Source organism: Sorex fumeus, unplaced genomic scaffold (genome assembly GCF_029834395.1).
Source record: "Sorex fumeus unplaced genomic scaffold, SorFum_2.1 ptg000007l, whole genome shotgun sequence".
Lineage (NCBI taxonomy): Eukaryota > Metazoa > Chordata > Mammalia > Eulipotyphla > Soricidae > Sorex > Sorex fumeus.
This window is the reverse complement of record NW_026606064.1, coordinates 8026216-8047520: the sequence shown is the minus strand read 5'-3', so window position 1 is coordinate 8047520 and position 21305 is coordinate 8026216. Positions and strand designations below refer to the sequence as shown.

Below are 21305 nucleotides of genomic sequence, written 5' to 3'. Positions count from 1 at the left end.
ACCAAAATCAGTTGCAGGGTGAACCCCAAGCTGGGATTTAGTCAGCAGTAAGCAAGGGAAGTTACCTCGTTGTGCAGATTCACATAGGGGAACTCGACAAGATCCTGCAGCTGCGAACGTTCACAGAGAACCACCACTAACTGCCGTAAACAATCTAACTGCCTGCAAGGAAAGAAAGGAAATGAGGGCAAACTGTCATCATGCATGAAACGGGGCCAGGGAACTTTACGATGACACAGCAGGGGCTGGGAGGATGTCCTGAAGAAGCAGGAATGCAAGCCTGGCAGTCCCAGGCCCAGGGTTTGTACCCCGGCACCACATGGCTTCCTGAGTACTGCCAGGAGCATCTCTGTTGGTGCCCAGGACCACTGGGGAGACACCCAAACAGAATAACGTTGCACTGTAGCACTGTTCTCCTGTGGTTCGTCAATTTGCTAGAGTGGGCACCAGTAACATCTCCGTTGTGAGACTTGTTACTGTTTTTGGCATATCAAATACGCCACGGGGAGCTTGCCTGGCTCTGCCACGCGGGCGGGACACTCTCAGTGGCTTGCCAGGCTCTCCGAGAAGGATGGAGGAATCGAAGCTGGGTAAGTTGTGTGCAAGGCAAACACCCTACCCGCTGTGCTATCACTCCAGCCCCCAAACAGAGCAAAACAAAACAAAACAAAAAATATCCGCACTGCCTGGAGGATAGTGGCTTAGAGAACTTGCCTGGAAAGTGTATGGTAGAGTTCGAAAGCCCCAGTTGTCCCAGTGTAATCAGAGCAACTCTGCTTTTGATGAGACCCTCACTCTGCAAGTGATCTTCGGCCCCATGGTAGTCAGGTAGTCAGGTAAGTGTAAGCACCACAAAAAAGGAGGGCATATCCCCAGATATAGCACTGCCATGCAGAGAAGCATGAAGACCCTGACCCAGAAATGCAACTCCCAGCCAGCACTTGAGTGAGCCCCAGAACCGTCACACATGTGCTTCCACCAACTAAGACCAGAGGATGGGCAAGCGCATACGCACGTGGAGCTGCAATGAAAAGGGAGATTAGACCTTAGTGAGCACCACACAATCTGCCGGGAGCACTGCTGCTGGGCGTGATTGTGCACAACTGCCAGCCATTGGAACTGCAATGGAAGGGGCTGGAGCGAGAACACAGTGCGTAGGGAGCTTGCCTTGCATGCAGCCAACCAGGGTTCAATCCTTGGCTGTCCCCTGCGGTCCCTGAGTAATTATTGCCAGAAGTAATTCCTGAGTGCAGAGCCAGGAATAGCCCCTGAGCACCACTGGATGTGGCCCAAAACCCAACCTCTCATCCCTCCTACCAAAAAAAGAAACCACAATGTCAAGAACCAGAAACAGGAAGAAAGGGAATTAGAAACCAAACCTAAACTGTACAAGAGAGTAAAGACAGGGGTTAAATCTCCCTTATACTGGAGCTGCCAACCCAGAATCACCGGCACCATTTATGGTTCTCTAGGCACTACGAGGGCACTCCTGAGTATCGAACCAGGAACGGCTCATGAACACCGTGGTTGTGGCTTCTCCCACCCCTAAACAAAACCAAACAATCACCTTCCCCCACAAACAAGCAAACAAAACCCCCCCAAAACTCAAAAAAAACCAAAATCCCAGATCCAAAAACCTACAAAAAACTGGACTAGGGAGTTAGAGTAGCTCAACTGGATATAGGAGGCCCAATGTAAACCCTGGTAAGGCCTGGTCCTGAGTAGACTCCGGAGTAACCCCTGAAAATCACTAAGAATATCCAACAAACCTCTTCCCACGCCCCAACAAACAGAAACAAAAACTGCTTAAAAAAAAAAAAAAAGAACAAACACTCCCCCAAACAAACAAACATACATGTAAACTTTTCAGGCTTAGTGTTACCTGCTGGAATCAGGAATTTGGGTTAAGGCTTCGTATGCTTGGCTATTGTGACCCAGATCCAAATGATGTTTGAAAATGCAAGTCCGTAAAGTAGCCTAAACAGCAAACACAGGGGCAAAAGCACCACAGTCATTATGAAAACACCTTCCACTCCAAACCCCGCAGCCACCCCTCCCAGGGACAGCAGCAGCCCACAGCTCGCTCTCACCTGACTTTTCCAGTCATCACCTGCTTCAGTGATTGCCGAAGCTGCCAACTGAATGACCAGCTCGGGCAGACCCACAACGTCAAGGAGACGTAAGACCTATGGGGAAAGTACAAGAAATTACCCATGGAGACAGACAGGCTAGTGCATGTGAACGGAATGATGACAGCAAACCAGTTGCTCAGGGGCAGAAGCTGCCTCGAAGATAGAGGCTGCGCTGTCATTCTCAGTGACTGGCACTGCCCACGGGGCCGCTGAGAACAACTGCCTACTCTGCCAGTGTGGCAGCCAGAACCCAGTGGGTGTCCTCAGCAGCACCCCACAACCACGTGCAGGGCTCTGGTGAGCACTGGGACAACAAGGGGCAGGGGGCCAATCAGCAGGCAAGATGAAAGATGAAACCAAGATGCTAAGGAGATGGACAGGATTATAGGTGACCCTCGGTGCTGTGCTCTCAGGCTCCAGTTACATGCAGGCTGGGTTCTCCTGCTGCCAGTCAGCGGGGCTCCCAGCCCTTCCTCAAACTGCAGGCTGCAGGGGTCACTCAGCAGACAGTTGTGAAAGAAGAAAAGAATACGGGGTTCGAGAGTGCAAAAGGATGAGCTCAAGCTTTGTTTCGGGGAGACTGGGCTCCTAGCCCTAGCACCAAGCCATGATTACATCCATGATTATATCCACGCAGACTGGAGCACCCAGGCTCTGCTAAACTGCTCCCAAACCTGCGTTCATTTAAAACTCCACCAGGCTGATGATTTTCAGGGTTCCATTACTGTCCTGAACTGACAGTCTGTGGTGTAAGGTCCACTCAGCTTTTAAAGTGGCGTTCTTAGAAAGTTGTATTTTTATTGCTTAAATGATTTTTTATTTTGGAGCCGTATCAGGTGGTGCTCAAGGACTACTCCCAGCTCAGTGCTCAGGGAACCAGGTAATGCTAAGGAATCGAACATGAAAGGCCAGTGCTCTACTACTGTCTGTTATATCCCAGGCCCGGTATGTGGGGCTGAGGAACCATACAGGATGTCAAGGATCAAACTCAGGTTGTCCATGTAAGAGGCAAGAGCCTTACCCATCGTATTCTCTCTCCAGCCCCAAGTCCTGAATTTTCATTTTCGGTGGAAAATGCAGGAAGGGAAAGAGTCTTAATCAGCACAGGGGTGTGCAAGGGAGGAGGGAGCAGGCACGAACACACGCAGGGGTGCAGCAGCTGACACCCCTGTACCACACAGATTGGGTTCAATCCCGTGTACCTCATGCAGTTCCCCAAGCACTGCCAGGAGTAACCCTGAGAACTGCTGGGTGTGGCCCCAAAACTGAAAAAAAAGAAAAAAAATTTTGGGGTCTGGAGAAGTATAGTAAGAGGGCACTTGCCCCAAGCACCATCCGGAGTCAGGAGTGATCCCCGAGTGCAGACAGGAATAAGGCCTGAACACCACCAGATAAGGCCCCAAAACCAGGGGGGATGGGGGAGTGGGGGTGGGGGAGAGTACTATTTCTGGGGCTGGAGATGGTACAGGGGTATAGGCTTGCCTTATATGTGGATGACCAGTTTCAATCCCTGGTACCGCCAATGTAGACCAAAGTGCCTCCGTTTATTTTTTATTTTATGGGGGGCTGGAAAAGTCAAGTGTCCAGCCCAGGTTCGATTTCCCTGAGCACTGCTGGGTGTGGGCCTGGAGGCTGCCACTGCAGCTGGGGTGGCTGAGGGCATGCCCAGCAGTACCACATCCTCAAACCCTTGCACGGAACCATCTAGCCAGCCAAGAATTGCTGGTGGAGCAAAATGTCTTATTTCTTCAGTTTCTCTAGGCAAATTAAGTTTTCTCTTCATTCAGAAATCCAGGGAGCAGTAGTATATTTTCCTTCCAAAACAGCAAAGCAATATACTTCAGGAGCATTTTTACACAGGTGGGTTAACGAACCAACTGTGACATCACAGACCTTGTCATAATACTGCAGCCTGGGGGTGGCCACGATCTCACTGTCCTCCGAACGGATCAGACGGTCTAAGAACTCCTCCTTGCCCACTTCAGAGGCGGCCTGGCAGAAACATTCCAGAGCCTGAAGACATACAATACCAGGTGACTTAGGACAGCATATTTCAATGCGAGGCACTCTAAGTTATGGGTTAACATGCTAAGAATTGCCAAGAAAAATACTTAAGGCTGTCATATTTTCTGCCAATCTAAGTTTCACCTGATCATAGAATAATCAGACTTAGTATATCTTTGGTGTCTTACTCCTTGACTTAAATGTCACTGGTTAAAAAGTAAACTGACAAGGTAATTGATAAATATGTAATATAGCAACCAGGATACATATAACACTTGGCGTGGTATGATCATTAAAGATGTCTTTAAACTTTTTTGAATGTTTGGAAATTTGTATCAAAGAATGACAGAACAAAAAAATCAGCAATTAGTAAACTACCATAATGGGAAGAGAGCATCAGCAACAAAAAATACAATGAAAACGATTAAGTAGTAAACTGAATTTATAAAAATGCTGTCACTGTCACTGTCCTCCCGTTGTTCATCGATTTGCTCGAGCGGGCCCAGTAACATCTCCGTCGTGACAACTGTTACTATGTTTGGCATATCGAATAAAAATGCAACCCTTTAAAAATGCCTGCATAGAGGCAGGAGTTTTAGTTTCTTGTCTTCTGCAGTGTGGGGACTCAAACCCAGGGTCTCTCACATACGCAAGGCAAGAGTTGGACTGCTGGGCTACCTGCCTGGCATGTAGGCAGAAAGGTTTTAATATTTTTCCATGTCCTAACAAACCTGGCAAGGTACTGAGGGGAGCAGAACAGACCTCTGACCCCTCCTTCTGTTTCATCGAGCGGGTTCTGTGCCTCCCAACCCCTTCCCCGTAGATGCAAGCCAAGTGCCGCCTTGCACTCCAGGGCGCTCTGTCCGAACAGGCTTTACCTTCTGCCCCTCTCCCATGACCAGGTAACACCTTCCGAGCATAAATCGACAGGAGCCGACATTGGCTTGACACCAGGGATGGAGCAGCTGAATGTAATCCTGAAAGGCAGAAAAGGGGTTTTCTGATTAGAAGGTTTACAAGTAAGTTTAAGGAGCTTCTCAACTCCAAGTTGCGATAGACAGAAGTTGTAGATCCTGAAATCAACCAAAGATGAAAACCTCACTGTGTCAACCTCTTCCTGCTTTAGGTCAGACGCCCGGAGAAAGATCACGGGATTCAGTGGCACCCACATGTATAGATTTTCCATGTTGGCAATATCCCCACTTTGGTATTTACCAGTTCAATGACTAGATTCCAGTACAGGAATCTGTTTGCTTTGGGTCACACCCAGATGTGTTCAGGGGTCACTCTTGGCAGTGCTCAGATACCATGAGGAATATTGGGGATCAAACAAGGGTCTTATGCATGCCAGATAAGTGCCTTAACCCCTGCACTATTTCTCTGGCCCCAGCAAAGGATTAGAAAGCAATGGTAATATTTATTTAGCTTTTTGGGTCATACTCAGCGATGCTCAGGGCTTATTCCTGGCTCTGCACTCAGGTATTACTCCAGGTGGTGCTCAGGGGACCATATGGGATGGGAGGATCCAACCTGGTCTGCCCTGTGCAAGGCAAATGCCCTACCTGGCATAAGGCCAACCTGGGTTTAATCCCCATATGGTCTCCAAGCTCCTTCAAGAGTGATCCCTAAGTGCTGAGCCAAGAGTAAGCCCTGAGCACTATTGGTGTGGTCCAAAATACAAACAAAAATGAATAGAAATTCTTTTAAATAAAGGGGGGGTGGATAGATAATACAGTGGGCAGGGCACTTGCCTTACATGCGGCTGACCTGGGTTCAATCCCTGTATCCCATAGTCCCCCAAGTACCACCGGGAGTAATTTCTGAGTGCAGAGCCAGGAGTCACTCAGAGTTTACTTGATAGTGCACAGGGGGACTATACGAGGTCCTGGGGATCGAACCTGGGTTGGCCGTTACAAGGTACACACCCTACCTGCCGTACTAGTTTCCAGACTCAGGTAATATCATTTCTAACATAATTATCTCTCAAGTGTGTGTGTGTGTGTGTGTGTGTGTGTATGTGTGTATGTTTTGGGGCCACACCTGACAGTACTCAGGGTTTACTCCTGGATCTGTGTTCAGGAATTACTCCTGGTGGTGCACAGGGACCATATGAGATGCTGGGGATCAAACCTGGGTCAGCTGCGTGCAAGGCCAATACACTACCCACTGTACTACAGCTCTAGCCCTTAATTATTAGCCCAAGTAAAATACAGGTAAAATTTACAAAGGAAAAAACCCCTCCAGAAATCTCTTCTCTTTTTTGAAGGGAATAAGGGGCGGATTTGGGGTCACACCTAGTAGGAGTTACTGCTGCTTGGGGGACCATATGTAGCGCCAGGAATGAAACTGGCATTGGCCACATGCGAGGTGGGTACCTTAACCCTGAACTATCCCTCTGGTGCCCATAAATTCCATTCTTCACAAAAATGATTAACCTCAGATTATTTAATAGCACTCACCTGCAACTGTACATACTGACAATTTCCCATTAAACATTCTAGAAAGAGCGAACCAGGGTTGTTGGGCCATCTGGTCATTAGATAAGGAGATTTAAAAGTCCTCTCCGACAAAACAAATACACACACTGGCCATCAAACTGTGAAGTAGTTTAAAACCAAACCAAACCAAACCAAACCAAACCAAACCCAACGAAACCCAACGAAACCAAACCAACAACCACCTCCCACTCCACCCCATCCCCCGGGGGGGGGGGGACCCAAAGAAGGTAAAAGAGGGTAGAAGCTCACACGCTCTTCCCATAGGTCTAGACAATTCCCCAGCAAGCAGCGACAATGAGCCTCAGCACTTCTCTGGCGTGTGTGCCTGACCCTCAGCGGTCACGGTCCTTCCAGCTGGTACACAGCACAAGGCTGCTGCTGGCAGAGGGCACCGAGTCAAGTACTGGCACACGGAGCCTTTGTAAAATATGTGATGAACAAGGAATGGTCTAAAAGGGCTGTCCTAGGTATTCTGTGTGCATTCCCTGTAGAATGAGGCTCATTTCCTTAAGCAAAAATAAAATCTGACTCACTTCCCAAAATAAATATCACACCTCCTACTGAAGGAATAAACACTTTTCACTGATCTTCATTTCCAGGCAGAATAAAAACTCAAATAAGAACTACTTCAGACAGAAATCTTGAAACTTTTTGGGGGAGGGGATTGGTGGGGGGTGCACCTGGTATTGCTGGGACCACCATACCTTTTCCAGGGATTAAACCTGGGTGCATGTTCCAGCTGAGCTACTTCCTTCGCCCTTAAAACTAGCTTTAACATAAAAAAGGATACAGAAGTTGCAATAAATAATTGGTAACTGCTGTAATGACTTCAGGCCAATTCATTCCATTTTGTCCCAGAGGCAGCTTTGCTTCAGAAAAGAGGTGCGACATAATGTGTTTTCTTGCAACTTCTTGGAAGAATAACTCCAAGATTGTCTGAGGGCTGGATACTACAAAAGCAAAAGGACAATTACTAACCATGAGAGTAGCCCCGATTTTCAATTAAGACAGTCTATCAAATCATCACTTTTTATCACTGAATCAATAAACATCATTTTAAATAATAAAATTCATCATCGGTAATAACACATAAAAACAGCTTGTACACGGTGAAGCACCACACATACGCAACCTGAAGGCATGGACATCAACATGACTACTGAGGCTTCTTTTCATGGTGCCGCTGCACCCAAGTCCCTTCCTGACAAAGTCCCCAAGATCCCAAGTCTCAGAGTGACACAAAATGAATACTTCAGAGTATTTCGGAAGCAAGAGAGGGCTACTTTTGCATCTAAGATGAAAAAAAAGGTAGCATGAATGCAGTATGTGTGAAAATCCCTGCCCTGAGAGATGGGGCCACTCAAGCCCAGCTGGGCTGGCACAGAACCTGGGACCTTGTGCGTGTGTGTCCTTGGGATCATTTCCCAGGTCCTTGAATTTTGTCAAAATAATCACTGCAGCATCTACCTATCCATTTATCTATCCATACAATTTGAAAGCAGAAACTAATAAACTTGTCCAAAGGTGGCAGGACTTTATTTTTCTGGGCTTATACCCAACGGGCTCAGGGGTGACGTTTGGGGGGCCCATATGCTGTGCCGGGAACAGAACAGGAATCAGTGGCACACAAGGTAAGCACCTTAAATTCTGCACAATGTCTCCAGCCTCACGAATGACCACTTTAATGAATATGCAATAAATATCAAACTGGACTCGGTACTTACCGAGTTTACTGCCAGTGTAAGTACCAGAGTCTGTTAGTTCCAGCACGGATAGGTGTTGGAGATTAGATTCTCTGCGAGAAAAGGGAAACAGCTGAGTTAATTCTCCATGACAAACAACACTCCAGCAGAATTAGTGTCATTAACACTGTTAGCTAACGTGGATAAACAGCACAAGCGAGTCCCACTGACGGCACCAAAAGGCCTAGAAAACCAGCCCTGGTCAGGCTGCTCGCAGGAGAGCCCAGAGTGCTCCTTTGTGTTTCCTGAGTTTGCATACATTTAAAGTCACTTAGCAGAGAAAACAGGAACTTTAACCTTTTTTTGGAGCAGAGAGGTAGCGGGGTGCCAGCAACCCAGCTATGCTCAGGGTTAGCTGTGCAGTGCCAGGGACTAAGAGTGTAATCCCAGGCACTAGCTCCCCTGACCACAGTGACATATCTGATTAGAAATGCCAAAAACTCCACTGCTGGGCTGCGCCCCTCAGTCCCCAAGACAATAATAAAACAATGAATCAGAGTTCTCTCAGACTTGCTCCAGTCCTTGGAGTCATTTCCTGGACCCCTGAAAGTTATCTGGATTGTGAAGGTCAATCATATTACAGCAAAACATTAAAAACTTTTTTTAGATTCTTCCAAATCTGGTTTGCGGAGAGGGATCGGACAGGGTGGCGGGAGTTCTGGTTTAACTTTCTAGGGATCCCAGGTCTTCACACCGGAAAACTCTAAAGTCTCTTCCTGCTAGATCACAGACAACATTTTTGTTTTTGTTTTTTTTCTCTTTTTGGGTCACACCCAGCGATGCACAGGGGTTACTCCTGGCTTTGCACTTAGGAATTACTCCTGGCAGTGCTCAGGGGACCATATGGGATGCTGAGAATCGAACCTGGGTCGGCAGCGTGCAAGCCAAACGCCCTACCTGCAGTGCTATCGCTCCAGCCCGTTAAAAACTTTTAATAACCAAGGGAAGGGGAAAATAAGAACATGCGCAGTTCATTCCATTCTAGGAGAAGAATGGTACTCACAGTGTGTCGACCGGAACGTCGGTGGCCAGGCACTGACTGCACCACTTAATGAGGCAGTATGACAAGAGCAGGGGAGCCGTCCGGTGCAGCAGGTCCTGCTGGGCTTGAAAGAGCTGGCCAGCTCCCAGGATCACCTACACAGCCCAAGTAAAGGACATCAGGCAACAGGAGCCCATCTCCACCCTCTCAGGGACCAAGGCCGAGGGCCTCCCATGTGCAAGGCACATGTTCCTTCCTGGCTCATACCCCTGGCCTAGCAATAACTTGCTTTCGCGGTTTATGGGTGACCAAGGCCATGGTCCATGCAGTGTTGGGATCAAATCCTGGACCTCACACACTCTTGGCATTTGCTCTACCATTTGATCTATATCCTAGGCCCTAATGAAAACTGTTTTTAGTTTTGCAGGTCAAACCCGGCTGTTCGGGGTTTACTCAGGGTCCTGTGCGCAACATCTTATCCCTCTCTAGCCCTTCCGAAGGTCTGATTTTTCATTTTTCATTTTTTCCTCACCTAGTGGTGCTCTGAGGTAATTCCTAGCTCTGTTGTACTCAGGAATCACTTCTGGTAGTACTTGCAGGACCACGCAGAATAACAGGGTTTGAACCCGGGTTGTCTGTGTGCAGGGTAAGCACTGTACTCAATGCACTGTATCACTCCAGCCTCTAATTTTTGTTTGTTTTTTTTTTTGGGGGGGGTCACTTGGTGATGCTGAGGAGTCACTCCTGGCTCTGCACTCAGGAATTACACCTGATGGTGCTCAGGGGCCAACATGAGATGCTGGGGATTGAACTCAGGTTGAGATGTGCAAAGCGAGTGCTGTACTATTTTCCTGACCCCTACTTTGATTTTTTGCTTTGTTTTTGGGCTATACCTGGCAAGGCTCAGGGCTAACTCCTGGCTTTGCCCTCAGGGATCAATCCTGGTGCTTGGGGGACCATTATGAGATGCCAGGGATTAAACCCAGGTCGGCTGCATGCAAGGTAAGCACCCTATCACTGTGCTATCTCTCTGGCCCCTGGTCTGATTTTTTAAAAAACAAACACATTGGGACCACAGAGCACTCCCCAAGGGTCAAGCCTGAGAAACAGAGAGGTGAGCAAAGGCACATCTCGCTGAAATGTAGAGCTGAATACGTCACTCTGTGTCCATGGCCTAGACCAACACTTCCTAAACTTTACTACTCACAATTCCCGCTTGCCCGCGAGTGCTGCCAGGGACCGCTCGGAGGCAGGACAAAGTGGCCGCTGAACATTCAGAACCACTCCACTGTTGCCCAGGCCGTCACAACCCCCAACACTCAGACCCACAGTCAAGGCAGCAGGGGTCCAGAGCACATTTCAGATGACCTGAATGGTACTTACCGCATCTCCCAGCCGCACCAAGAGCTGCTGTAAAATCAACAGGTCTCGGCAGATGAGGAAGCGTGTGCTGGCGATCTTACCGACGCTTCTGCACACAACAGTGCCTGCCGTGCTGCTGCCCAGGAGCTGTGACAGATGCATCCGGACGTTCAGAGGCTGAGCTGGCGTGCAGAGAACAAAGCAGGCATCACTCTCCTCGCTGCAAAGAGGCGCATTTGACTTGTTCTTTTGTGGGGGAGAGGTGGGAGGTCCCAATCAGGGTGGGAGGGCAGGGTGGGCCACTCCCGGAGATGCAAGGCCTGAAGTGCCTGGAGCCCAGCAGTGCTGGGGGACCCCAGGGCTATGCATGTGAGGCACGGGGCCCAATCCCTTCAATCAGCTCCAGTACCTGTGGTTTTGGTACTTACCTGGGTTAAATCCTTTTTCCAGTTCCATGTCTGCCTCATAATCCATCTCCCGTATGATAAGCCCAATTGCGTGGATAGGGTTCCTGATCTCTTGCAGTTTACTACAAATATCCTCCATCACGTTTTCTCTATGAGGAAGGACAACACAAAAAGCTCCCACTATGACCAAGAATACACAAGGTAAACCTCTGTCCTGTAAGCAACATTCTCTTATGAAATACCCAGTCAGAGCTAAAAACTGGCCGTCCTGCAGTCACTTGAATATTCTACATTCAGGGAAGAATTTGCACTAGAAATAAGTTCTTTTTCTTGCATGGGAAAGGGACAAAGAAACTGGCTATACTCGGGGCTGACTCCTGGTTCTGAGTGCAGAGATCACTCCTAGTGGTGATCATGGGACCATATCCAGTGCTGGGGATCAAACCAGGGTCAGTCACAGCAAGGCAAACACTTTAACTCCTGTATTATCTCTCTGGCTCCAGAACTAATTGTTTCTTTCAAATCCACCTCAAGGATGGATACAGCAATCTCAAGCCAAGGGTATATTTATCCTAGCATCTGCAGATCTCTAAAATGCTCCCTCTCTGCTTACCATGCACAAAACTGACCACAGTTCAATCCCCAGCACTCCAGATGCCCTACCCACCATGAGTGAGCCACCATGAGTGACCCGCCAGGAGTGATCCCTGAGCACAAAACCAGGATGTGGCCTCCAGGCCTCTCCCCAAAAATGCCACCTCTAAGCCAGTCACATACAATCACTAGCTCAGTTAAGTGTTAACCAGATAAACCTTAAGTGTGTGTCTATTCCCAGGCATAAATTCAAGTATTAGATTTTCACACATTGATGACCCACTCACTTTTTGAAGGGATGGGATTACAGATCACCCCTAGCAGTGCTCAGGGACTATTCCTGGTTCTGGCTCTTTAAGCCACTGCTATTTAGTATGTCTTTATTGTTTGCTTGTGTGTATTTTTGGTTTCTGGGCTGCACTAGGGGTGCTTAAGAGTTTACTCCAGGTTCTGTGCTCAGGATCACTTTTGGCAGAGCTCTGGGGATCATATAGGGTGCCAGGGATTGAATCCGGTTGGCCGTGTGCAAGGCAAGTACCTCACAGGCTGTACTATCTCTCCATTCCCCTATTTTGTACATTCTTGAATGTGCATTAAGCCCTTGACTCTGGCACTAAAAGTTGCTAAGTTTCCATTAGGAAAATGCACTTTACCCTAAATTCTCCTTACTCATCAATGGTGATCAAATCTTCCAGAATCTGTTCTGCAGCCTTTTCTGGAGACTGGAGGTTCAAACAACTCATTTCCATCATAAAGGACATATCCATAGTTACTGATTCTCCAATCAGCCGGAGGCATTTTATAAGACATAAGACATCTCGAGCAACGTCCGCATCTAAGAAAAGGAGAAAGTCAACACTCAGATCTCAAGTCAGAAAGAAACTGATTAATGTCACACCCAAATGAAACATGATTAAATGCCATGAGCCAGCTGAGGTCCAGCAGATGCTTATAGGCTTCTTCAGTTTATAGGTTGTTTTTCCACACAGTACTGTGGGTCTATTCCTGACCAAAAGCAGAGCAAATGCTCTACTGCAATGTGACAGCCTAGGCTTTGTTAGTGTTTCTTATAATCCTACAGCATGGTACACTGACCAAAAACGTGACCACAGTGGTGATCAAAGTTTCTGCATCCACTACACAACAAAGCATGGGGAGGTGCTCAGGCAAGAAAGCGCTCAAAGAAGGACATTACAACCACTATTACCATCGGATATGGCTGTCTCGTCCTCCGTCATAAGGTTCTCATCAGGCAGAAGATATAAATGATCCATTAAAGAGGAAGGCACAAGAAAAGACAGGTACCCCTGGAAATAGAAATCTCTAGTTAGGAGTTTTTCGGTCAATATCTAAAGGTATCACAATTGATACCTGAATGCTATCATGAAGAAATGCCAGAGAAGAGACAATTCAAAGCATGAGCTGGATTCGGGCCTGAGCAACAGACAGAAGGGAGGGCGCTTGCCTTGCACATGGCTGACCTGAGTTCGCTCCCCGGAATCCTATATGGTGCACCAGGCACTGCCAGTAGTGATCCATCAGAGTAGGACTCAGGAGTAATTCCTAGCGGGGCTCAGGGACTATTCCTGACTCTGTGCTCAGGGGACCACAAAGCAGTGTTCGGGACTGAGTGCAGGTCTGCTGCATGGAAGGAATGCCTTTCACTGTACTACTGCTCTGGCCCTCTTCCCCCAAGCCTCCTCGGCCTCAGTTTCAGAGCTCAAACCAAGCCTCGTACATGCATGGCAAACGCTTGACAAATGAACCACATTCCTGGCTGAGTAAGAGTTGAATATAAACTGTATGGCATATGCAAACCTAGACTGTCTGTTCTTGAAGTTGTGCAGTTAACCTACTGGGCATACTACATGACGTTATATAGCAACCCTTGAGTACCCTTATTTTTTCTCCTTTCTTTGCAGAGGTGAAGCTCAGGGGTTACTCCTAGCTCTGTACTCAGGAATCACTCCTGGTGGTGCTCAGGGCACATACGGGATGCTATGGATTGAAACCAGATTGGCCATGTGCAAGGCCTACCTACTGTACTATTGCTCTAGCCCCAAGTTCCCTCATTCTTTTTAGATAGAAATGAAAATATTTAAAGATAAAGGAACATAATGCCTACAACTGATGTTCAAGTATTCAAAGGGGAATAAGAACATGTATAGACAAGAGACAAAGGAAATATAAGATAACAAATGGTGAATCTACGGTAAAGACATGTCACTGTCCTCCCATTGTTCATCGATTTTCTCGAGCGGACCCAGTAACGTCTCCATTGGAGTTTTGTTGTTACTGTGTTTGGCATATCGAATACATCACGGATTGCTTGCCAGGCTCTGCCGTGTGGACGAGATACTCTTGGTAGCTTGCCGGGCTCTCTGAGAGGGGCGGAGGAATCAAACTCGGGTTGGCCATGTTGGCTGCGTGCAAGGCAAACGCCCTACCACTGTGCTATCGCTCCAGCCCAAGGTAAAGACATATAGAATTTTTATGCTATTCTTATATATCTCAGGTTTTTTTTTTTTTCTTTTTGGGTAGCACCCGGCAATGCACAGGGGTTACTCCTAGCTCTGCATTCAGGAGTTACTCCTGGCGGTGCTCAGGGGACCATATGGGATGCTGGGAATCGAACCCGGGTCGGCCGTGTGCAAGGCTAACACCCTACCCGCAGTGCTATCTCTCCAACCCCTCAGGTTTGAAACTGCTCCAATATAAAAAATTCCCAACAAAAAAATAAATAAAATGGAAGAACATAAATAACGCAGAAGACCAATTACAAATAGACTACAAGTTTGCAAGAAAACTGTCCTAGCAGAAAGCAGCCTGATGCTCTGAAAGGCTGGTTGCACGGCGAGTCACGTATTACTGCACCCTTACCTTCTTCAGCAGGCACACCATGTTCGTCTGCGTATTCAGAAGGAGGGCAAGAGGATGAGACAGGGCTTCCTGATACTGAAGACAGCAGGCATAGAACTTGCACCAGAATTCCTGCTGCAAATTTCGAAACTCCTCCTGAGAAAATTCATACTCTGTCACACTTCCTTGGAGCTGGGGGGAAAAAAAAAGATTCTGTATCTTTCCCTTAAAACCATTAAGACCCTGTAAAACAATTGTCTAGTACTTACTTTACTAATTGCTAGCCAAAGGAATAGCCCTTATACATTGGATACCATTTTTACACACACACACACACACACACAGCATTCTCTAATATGATAATATTAAAGTTAACTGTTTCTACTAACAAGATCTAGTAACAATTCCTTTGAAACAATCTCCTCTATATCTATAGGAAGTGATTCATTTTTTTTTTTTCTTTTTGGGTCACACCCGGCGATGCACAAGGGTTATTCCCGGCTCATGCACTCAGGAATTACTCCTGGCGGGGCTTGAGAGGCCATATGGGATGCTGGGAATCGAACCCGGGTCGGCTGCGTGCAAGGCAAACGCCCTACCTGCTGTGCTATTGCTCCAGCCCCTCATTTTTTTTTTGAGTTTTTGTGCTATACCTGCACTCAGTGATTAGAAGCCCTGTATGTGCAGCTGGGGATTGAATCTCAGTAACCGTGTGCAAGGCAAGTGCCATGCCTGCTGTACTATTATGCTTGTCCCGATCGTTTTTCTTTATCCAAACCTCACCTCACTTTCAACAGCTAATGTAACTTCTTTCTTTAGTTCACTCCAGGAGAGATCTAAATTCCTCTCAGTTCCTCGACAGAATATCTGTAAGTAAAAAAAAAAAAGTCATAGAGCGTTACATAACAACAGAATGGAAGGAAAAACAACGGCAGTTTAGAAGGCATGACACAGACAGTTCCTGTTTGGGAGAGCCTCTAGAGACCAACTACAGAAATTCACGGATCTGAAAGGATTACAATCAGGTCCACGTGGATCATTCAAAAAGCGAAAGGAAATGCAATGACTGTTGAGCAGGAAGAAGTTATGGGACAACAGCAAACATCACGGATGTCTGATGCCTGTGAGGGGCACAAAGGGAAGCGTGGGAATGACAGGGGAAGGAACTGGCGGGGAACGAATCTCCTAAAAAACAGCAATTGTTTAGAGTGATAGTACAGCAGGGAGGGCTCCTGCCTTGCATGGCTGCCAACTTGGTCGGATCCCCAGCACCTTGTACGATCCCTGAGCCCGGCCAGGAGCTCAAAACCAATGAGAGCAGAGCCGGGAGAGCAAGCCCTGGGCACCTCTGGGTGTAGTCAAAAGAAACAAACAAACAAAAACAAATAAGAAACCCCCAACAGTTTTATTTTTGAAGGGAGAGGGGACAACACCCAGCAATGCTCACCTGGCAGGGCTCAGGGGACAGTATGTGGTGTCAGAGACAGAACCCATCTAGGCTGTGTACAAGACAAACACCTGCCCTGATGTCCGAGCTCTCTGAACCCACTCAAGAAAACACTGTGTTTATTTGGTTTTTCACGCTACACTGGTGGTTCTCAGGATCAACTCATGTCTTGTTGCTCATGGGACCACATGCGGTGTCAGAGACTGAACCTGGGCCTTCTGCATGCAAATCGTGTGCACTGGCCCAATGAGGTCTCTCCAGCCTCAGAACACATTCTAAGTCTATCCAATATAGCAACAATATGCAGTGTAGTATGACAGATCTCATGCAGGCATTTATGACTGGCATTCCTCAGTGGGAAAGTTCCTCCACAGTTAACCCTGCTGCCAGGAGTCTGACAACTTTAGAATTGGGGCTGTAGCACTAGTACAATAGGTTGCACACAGCCCTCCTGGGTTCAATCCCAAATGGTTCCCAGAGCACCACCAGGAGGAATTCCTGAGTGAAGAACCAGGACTAATCCCTGAGCACTGTTGGCTGTGGCCTGCCCAAAAAAACAAAACAAACAAAATGAACAATAGAATTACCACCTTTTAAAAACATGGGAATGTCCCATTACAGAAACATGTGCAATGTGTTGGGCCATGAATGTGGCTCAAGCGGTAAAGCAGATGTCTCACATGTATGAGGACTGGATTTGAGCTCAAGCATGGACTGGGCACTGGTGGGAGGGGGCACACCCCCAAACATAGAATATATGTGTGGAGCTTCACATCTGCCACCCAACAAGGACTATCAGTCACCACCGATTTTGTAACAGTATTTAAGTAAGAGAGACTTGAAAAGAAAAAAAGAAAAAAAGAAAAACACAACGTATTTCTTACTGACCTGCAATGCCTTGCACAGAGCCGCATTTATGAACTGTCCTGGCATAAAAAGACTCTGTAAATATATCTCCTGTTAGGAATGAGAAGTCAAAAATTAGTATTATTGCAAGTAGGGTAACATTTCAGAAATTCCAATACATTTACACCGAGCTTACATAAGCACTAGAAATCTGGGCCCTTCTACTTCAGTAAGAACAAGCAGTAGCTTAGCCACGGATTTCCAGTCTGTCTGCACCCACTGGGCCTGGAGTGCCCTCACAGACAACCCACGGGTCCTGCGAGGAGAAACAGCCTCCCCAGTGCTATGCTAACCATGTGCAGAAGAAGCAAATCTGCTTTACAAGGCTAAGAGAGCTACTCAACTTGGGTTTCCACACCACACATTAAATGCGCATAGGTCTAGTAGAGCCCAAGCAAACAGGAGACTCTGGACCCGAAGGAACTGCTCGAGCCCCAACTTCGAACACCTTTGCCCTCTGAAGCATCCATCTGTTCCAGTTCCCTGCAGCGGAGAGTTCTGACTACTGTGACCAGAATTTCTCGAGCAACCCATGGGGCCAACTATCCCCTTACACATGCTCTAGAACTGCTTACTCTGGGGTCCTGATCATCGCGGATGATGATCTCTTCCTCTGGCAAAGGCTGCATAAAAACTGGATTCCACTGACCTGCAACATTACTACAGAGACAAAAAGACATCAGTCTACATCAAAATGATAGAAAACAGAACAAAGCTTATGCTGCTGCCAGTACCTGGCAGGGAGGGCCTCACCACTGAACCTCTACGTATTTCTAACAAAAACGCACCTCTGATACTTAGTTAATTGGTGTCTTCCTAGAAGAGCTATTGTAGTGTTAATGGGCCCCATCCTGAAAATGAGAGACGTAAACCCAGGGGCTAGAGTGCCAGGACAGCAGGTAGGGCACTGGCCTTGCAGGCAGCAGCTGACCTAGGACTGATTCCTGGCATCACGTATGGTCCCCCAATACCCGCCAGGAGTGATCCCTGAGTGCAGTCAGGAGTAAGCCCTGAACACCCCTATCCACCACCCCCCCGCCAAACTCAGATCACGAACCTGTTAATAATAGCTAACTTTTAATCCCCACTACTCGCTAGACATTATGCTAGGTGCATGCTCTAGTTGTTTCTCATTTGTGCTTCGCAGTGAAACTCTTTGAAAGATGGGCATCCCCATTTAGCAGATGTGGAAAGTGAGGCTTAGGGTGTGAGGAAGTTTCACAACCAGAAAAGGAACCCATTGGTGCAGTTTTGCCACATTGCTCGGATTACCATCTGTGGGAGATACTCCAACATTGAAATGTGGCTACAGAGGATTCTGAGGACATTTCCAGATTTCTATACCAGAATACAGAATTATAGGGGCCCCTAAAGCTCAGTATATTTGAGGGAATTCATTGTTCCAGGAAATCCTCCATAGGTATTTCAGGAGTCACACAAGTGTTTGACTAAAAACTGATCTTGATTTTTTAATTTTATTATGGGGGTAAGATGTGGCCATACCACTGCTGGTTCTGTGCTTAGGAGTGACCAACACCTTGTGGTGCTCGGGGGAACATACTTGGTGCCAGGGATTGAACTGGGGTCGGCCAGATGCAAAGACTTATCCTCTGTACTCTCTCTCAGCCTCCTGGTTTTTTGTAGGTTCGTTTTTACTGCTGTTTTTCAGGCCACACTGGTGTTCAGGGCTGGCTCCTGGCTCTGTGCTTAGGGATCACTCCTAGCACTGTTCAGTGTCCAGGGGCCCATAATGGATGGGCACCTGGAAAGGCTTCCTGAAAGTCAAACGACCTGCCTGCTGTTCTATCTCTCTGGGCCGAGTTTCCCATCTTTAAAATGCTTTGAGAAGACTGATTTATTTCTCATCTTACAATGAGAACACTGGGGGAGGGGGGGGGGGGGAACCACGGCACCTTTTGGAAGTTTGGGGGGATCAGGAACAGCTTTTGCTTAGAAGCAAACTTCCAGATTCAAGTTCTTTGAAATCAGTACTATTTCTCTCAAGAAGTAAAGCTATCCTACTTTGTCCCACCCCCAAGAATCCTCACTTTACCCTTAGAGTGGAAGATTAAAAAGACCACAAAACGCGACAGGAGGTATTTCTATTAGTGGGCAACAACAAGCCAGACCCCTGGCTCCTCTCTCCTGCGGGACAAACGGGAAGACAGGGAAGGGACCATACTGTTCAAAGTTGATGTATTTCACGACCGTGCGGTTCTCAGCATCGTGCCACAGGGCCCAGATATCTGTAGTGTTTAAGGCAAAGTCAATCAGTGTCTCCTAGGAGGAAATGTGCCAAAACAAAAACAAAAAGGTAAAGTTAAAACAGGACAGAAACAACGGGGTGAAGGTTGTGGCTGCATCAATCTGTATCAGGAGGAAAGTCCATGCACCCGTGAAAACCCACAGAAAACGCTGTTTGCTTCCATCGCCAAATATTCTAGGATCTCAATTCCATTTCAACTTGGCCACCAAGTCCTTTTCTCCTCTACCCATATTAAAAGCAAAGAATTTTAACTCACCTGAGAAGTGAAGAGTGAGGAAATGTGATCTAGACTGTAGCGGTTATTCTCAGCACCCGCCAATTGAAAAACGCAGAACTGTTCAAACACAAATCGAGAATTTATGACATGAGATAGTCAGCAGACATTCAGAACCCAATTTGCTTTTTGGTGGTAGGGGAATGGGGGTCACACAAAGAGTGCCCAGGGCTTACTCCTGGCTCTGTGCTCAGGGAGTCATCCGTGGTGCTAGCAATCAGTTTGATGCATGCAAGGCAAATGCCGTAACTCCAGCCCCAATTTTTCTTTTGCTTTTTGGGTCATACCCGCGATGCACAGGGATTACTCCCGTATGGGATGCTGGAAATCAAACCTGGGTCAGCCGTGTGCAAGGTGAATGCCCTATCCATTGTGCTATTGCTCCAGCCCCTAGCCCCAATTTTTAACAATAGTAAAGAACGCATAGCACATCAATCATGTCAGCCATTCTGAAGTGTAAAGTAGTGGCGTTAATTAAGTACAGTGGGTCAAGGAGATAGTTCAGAGGGCTAAAGCACATGCCTTGCCTGCACCATGTCCTGGGTTTGTATCTTTGGTACCTCACGTTCCCCCCAGCATCTGAAGGAGAGATTCCTGAGTAGCAAGCTGGGAGAACAACCTGAGAACAGACAGGTCTGCCCCAAAAACGAAACTAAAAGTATACATGTATAATTAATCCTGTCTTGCAACCAATCTCCAAAACTTTTCTCCATCCGGCAAAACTGAAACTATGTACCTTACCATCCCTTTCCCAGTGAGACACCATCTCTCTCCAGTTGGGACAGCTGCTCACCAAATAATAAGGCCCCAAATAACTAAACATTGGCAAGAATGGGGGGAAATTTGAATCTTCATGCACTACTGGCATGAGTGTAAAATGAGACAGTATGGCAGTTTCTCAAACAGAACGGGCTCAATCCTGGGTTGGTCACTTAAAAGACAAGTGCCCTACCCGCCGGACCGATTCTGTAGCCCGATTTTTTTTTTCTTTTTTGCTTTTTGGGTTACACCCAGCAATGCACAGGGGGTTACTCCTGGCCGTGCACTCAGGAATCACTCCTGGTGGTGCTCAGGGGACCATATAGGATGCTGGGAATCAAATCCAGGTCGGCTGCATGCAAGGCAAATGCCCTCCCTGCTGTACTATCGCTCCAGCCCCTAGCCTGTTTTTTTTTCCCTGAAAGCCATGAAAACATTGTTTTCTTTAAATTTATTTTAATGCAGAAGTATTGGTATTTATTCAGCCATTGATTAGGCTGATTGAATTGGGCATGAACTCTAACCTAGTCTGTTTTTTGTATATATGTGTATGTGTGTGTGTGTGTGTGTATGTGTGATGGGAGTAGGGGGATGGTTGGGGCGAACCCTGATGGTTCTTCAGGGCTCACTCTTGCATCTGTGCTTAGGGATCTCTCCTGGCAGTATTCGGGGGAACCATACGCAGTGCCAGAGATAAAGCGGAGGTCAGCCACATGCAAGGCAAGTACCTATACTATCTCTCTGGCCTTGGATAATATTTTATTCTTTGTAAAATTTATTTATTTTTACCTTTTGGGTCACAACTGGCGATGCACAGGGGTTACTCCTGGCTCTGCACTCAGGAATTACCCCTGGTGGTGCTCAGGGGACCATATGGGATGCTGGGAATTGAACTCGGGTCGGCCGTGTGCAAGGCAAATGCCCCGACCTGCTGTGCTATCGCTCCAGCCCCATTGGATAATATTTTAAACACATATTTTGGTGGAGGAAATTCCCTATGGAGGTGCTAGAGTGATAGTACAGTAGGTAGGGTAATAGCCGTGTACACGGTAACCCAGGTTCTAGCCCTGGCA

At 47.3% G+C, this 21305-nt stretch overlaps 1 protein-coding gene across 1 annotated transcript in view; it reads right to left on the bottom strand.

Moving 5' to 3' along the window:
• The window catches only part of NUP160 (nucleoporin 160), a 48006-nt gene that overhangs the window by 14164 nt on the left and 12537 nt on the right, over positions 1-21305 (bottom strand). Inside the window, exons 8-26 of the mRNA XM_056131804.1 lie at positions 19456-19533; positions 19116-19213; positions 17509-17593; positions 16916-16984; positions 15364-15447; positions 14602-14772; positions 12929-13028; positions 12391-12556; positions 11149-11276; positions 10742-10902; positions 9380-9513; positions 8359-8429; positions 7425-7584; positions 6596-6665; positions 5015-5113; positions 4026-4145; positions 2091-2186; positions 1883-1977; positions 66-162 (exon numbers count right to left, since the gene is read on the bottom strand). Coding sequence (XP_055987779.1) covers positions 66-162; positions 1883-1977; positions 2091-2186; positions 4026-4145; positions 5015-5113; positions 6596-6665; positions 7425-7584; positions 8359-8429; positions 9380-9513; positions 10742-10902; positions 11149-11276; positions 12391-12556; positions 12929-13028; positions 14602-14772; positions 15364-15447; positions 16916-16984; positions 17509-17593; positions 19116-19213; positions 19456-19533 — 2082 coding nt within the window. The remainder of the gene's footprint in view (positions 1-65; positions 163-1882; positions 1978-2090; positions 2187-4025; positions 4146-5014; positions 5114-6595; positions 6666-7424; positions 7585-8358; positions 8430-9379; positions 9514-10741; positions 10903-11148; positions 11277-12390; positions 12557-12928; positions 13029-14601; positions 14773-15363; positions 15448-16915; positions 16985-17508; positions 17594-19115; positions 19214-19455; positions 19534-21305) is intronic.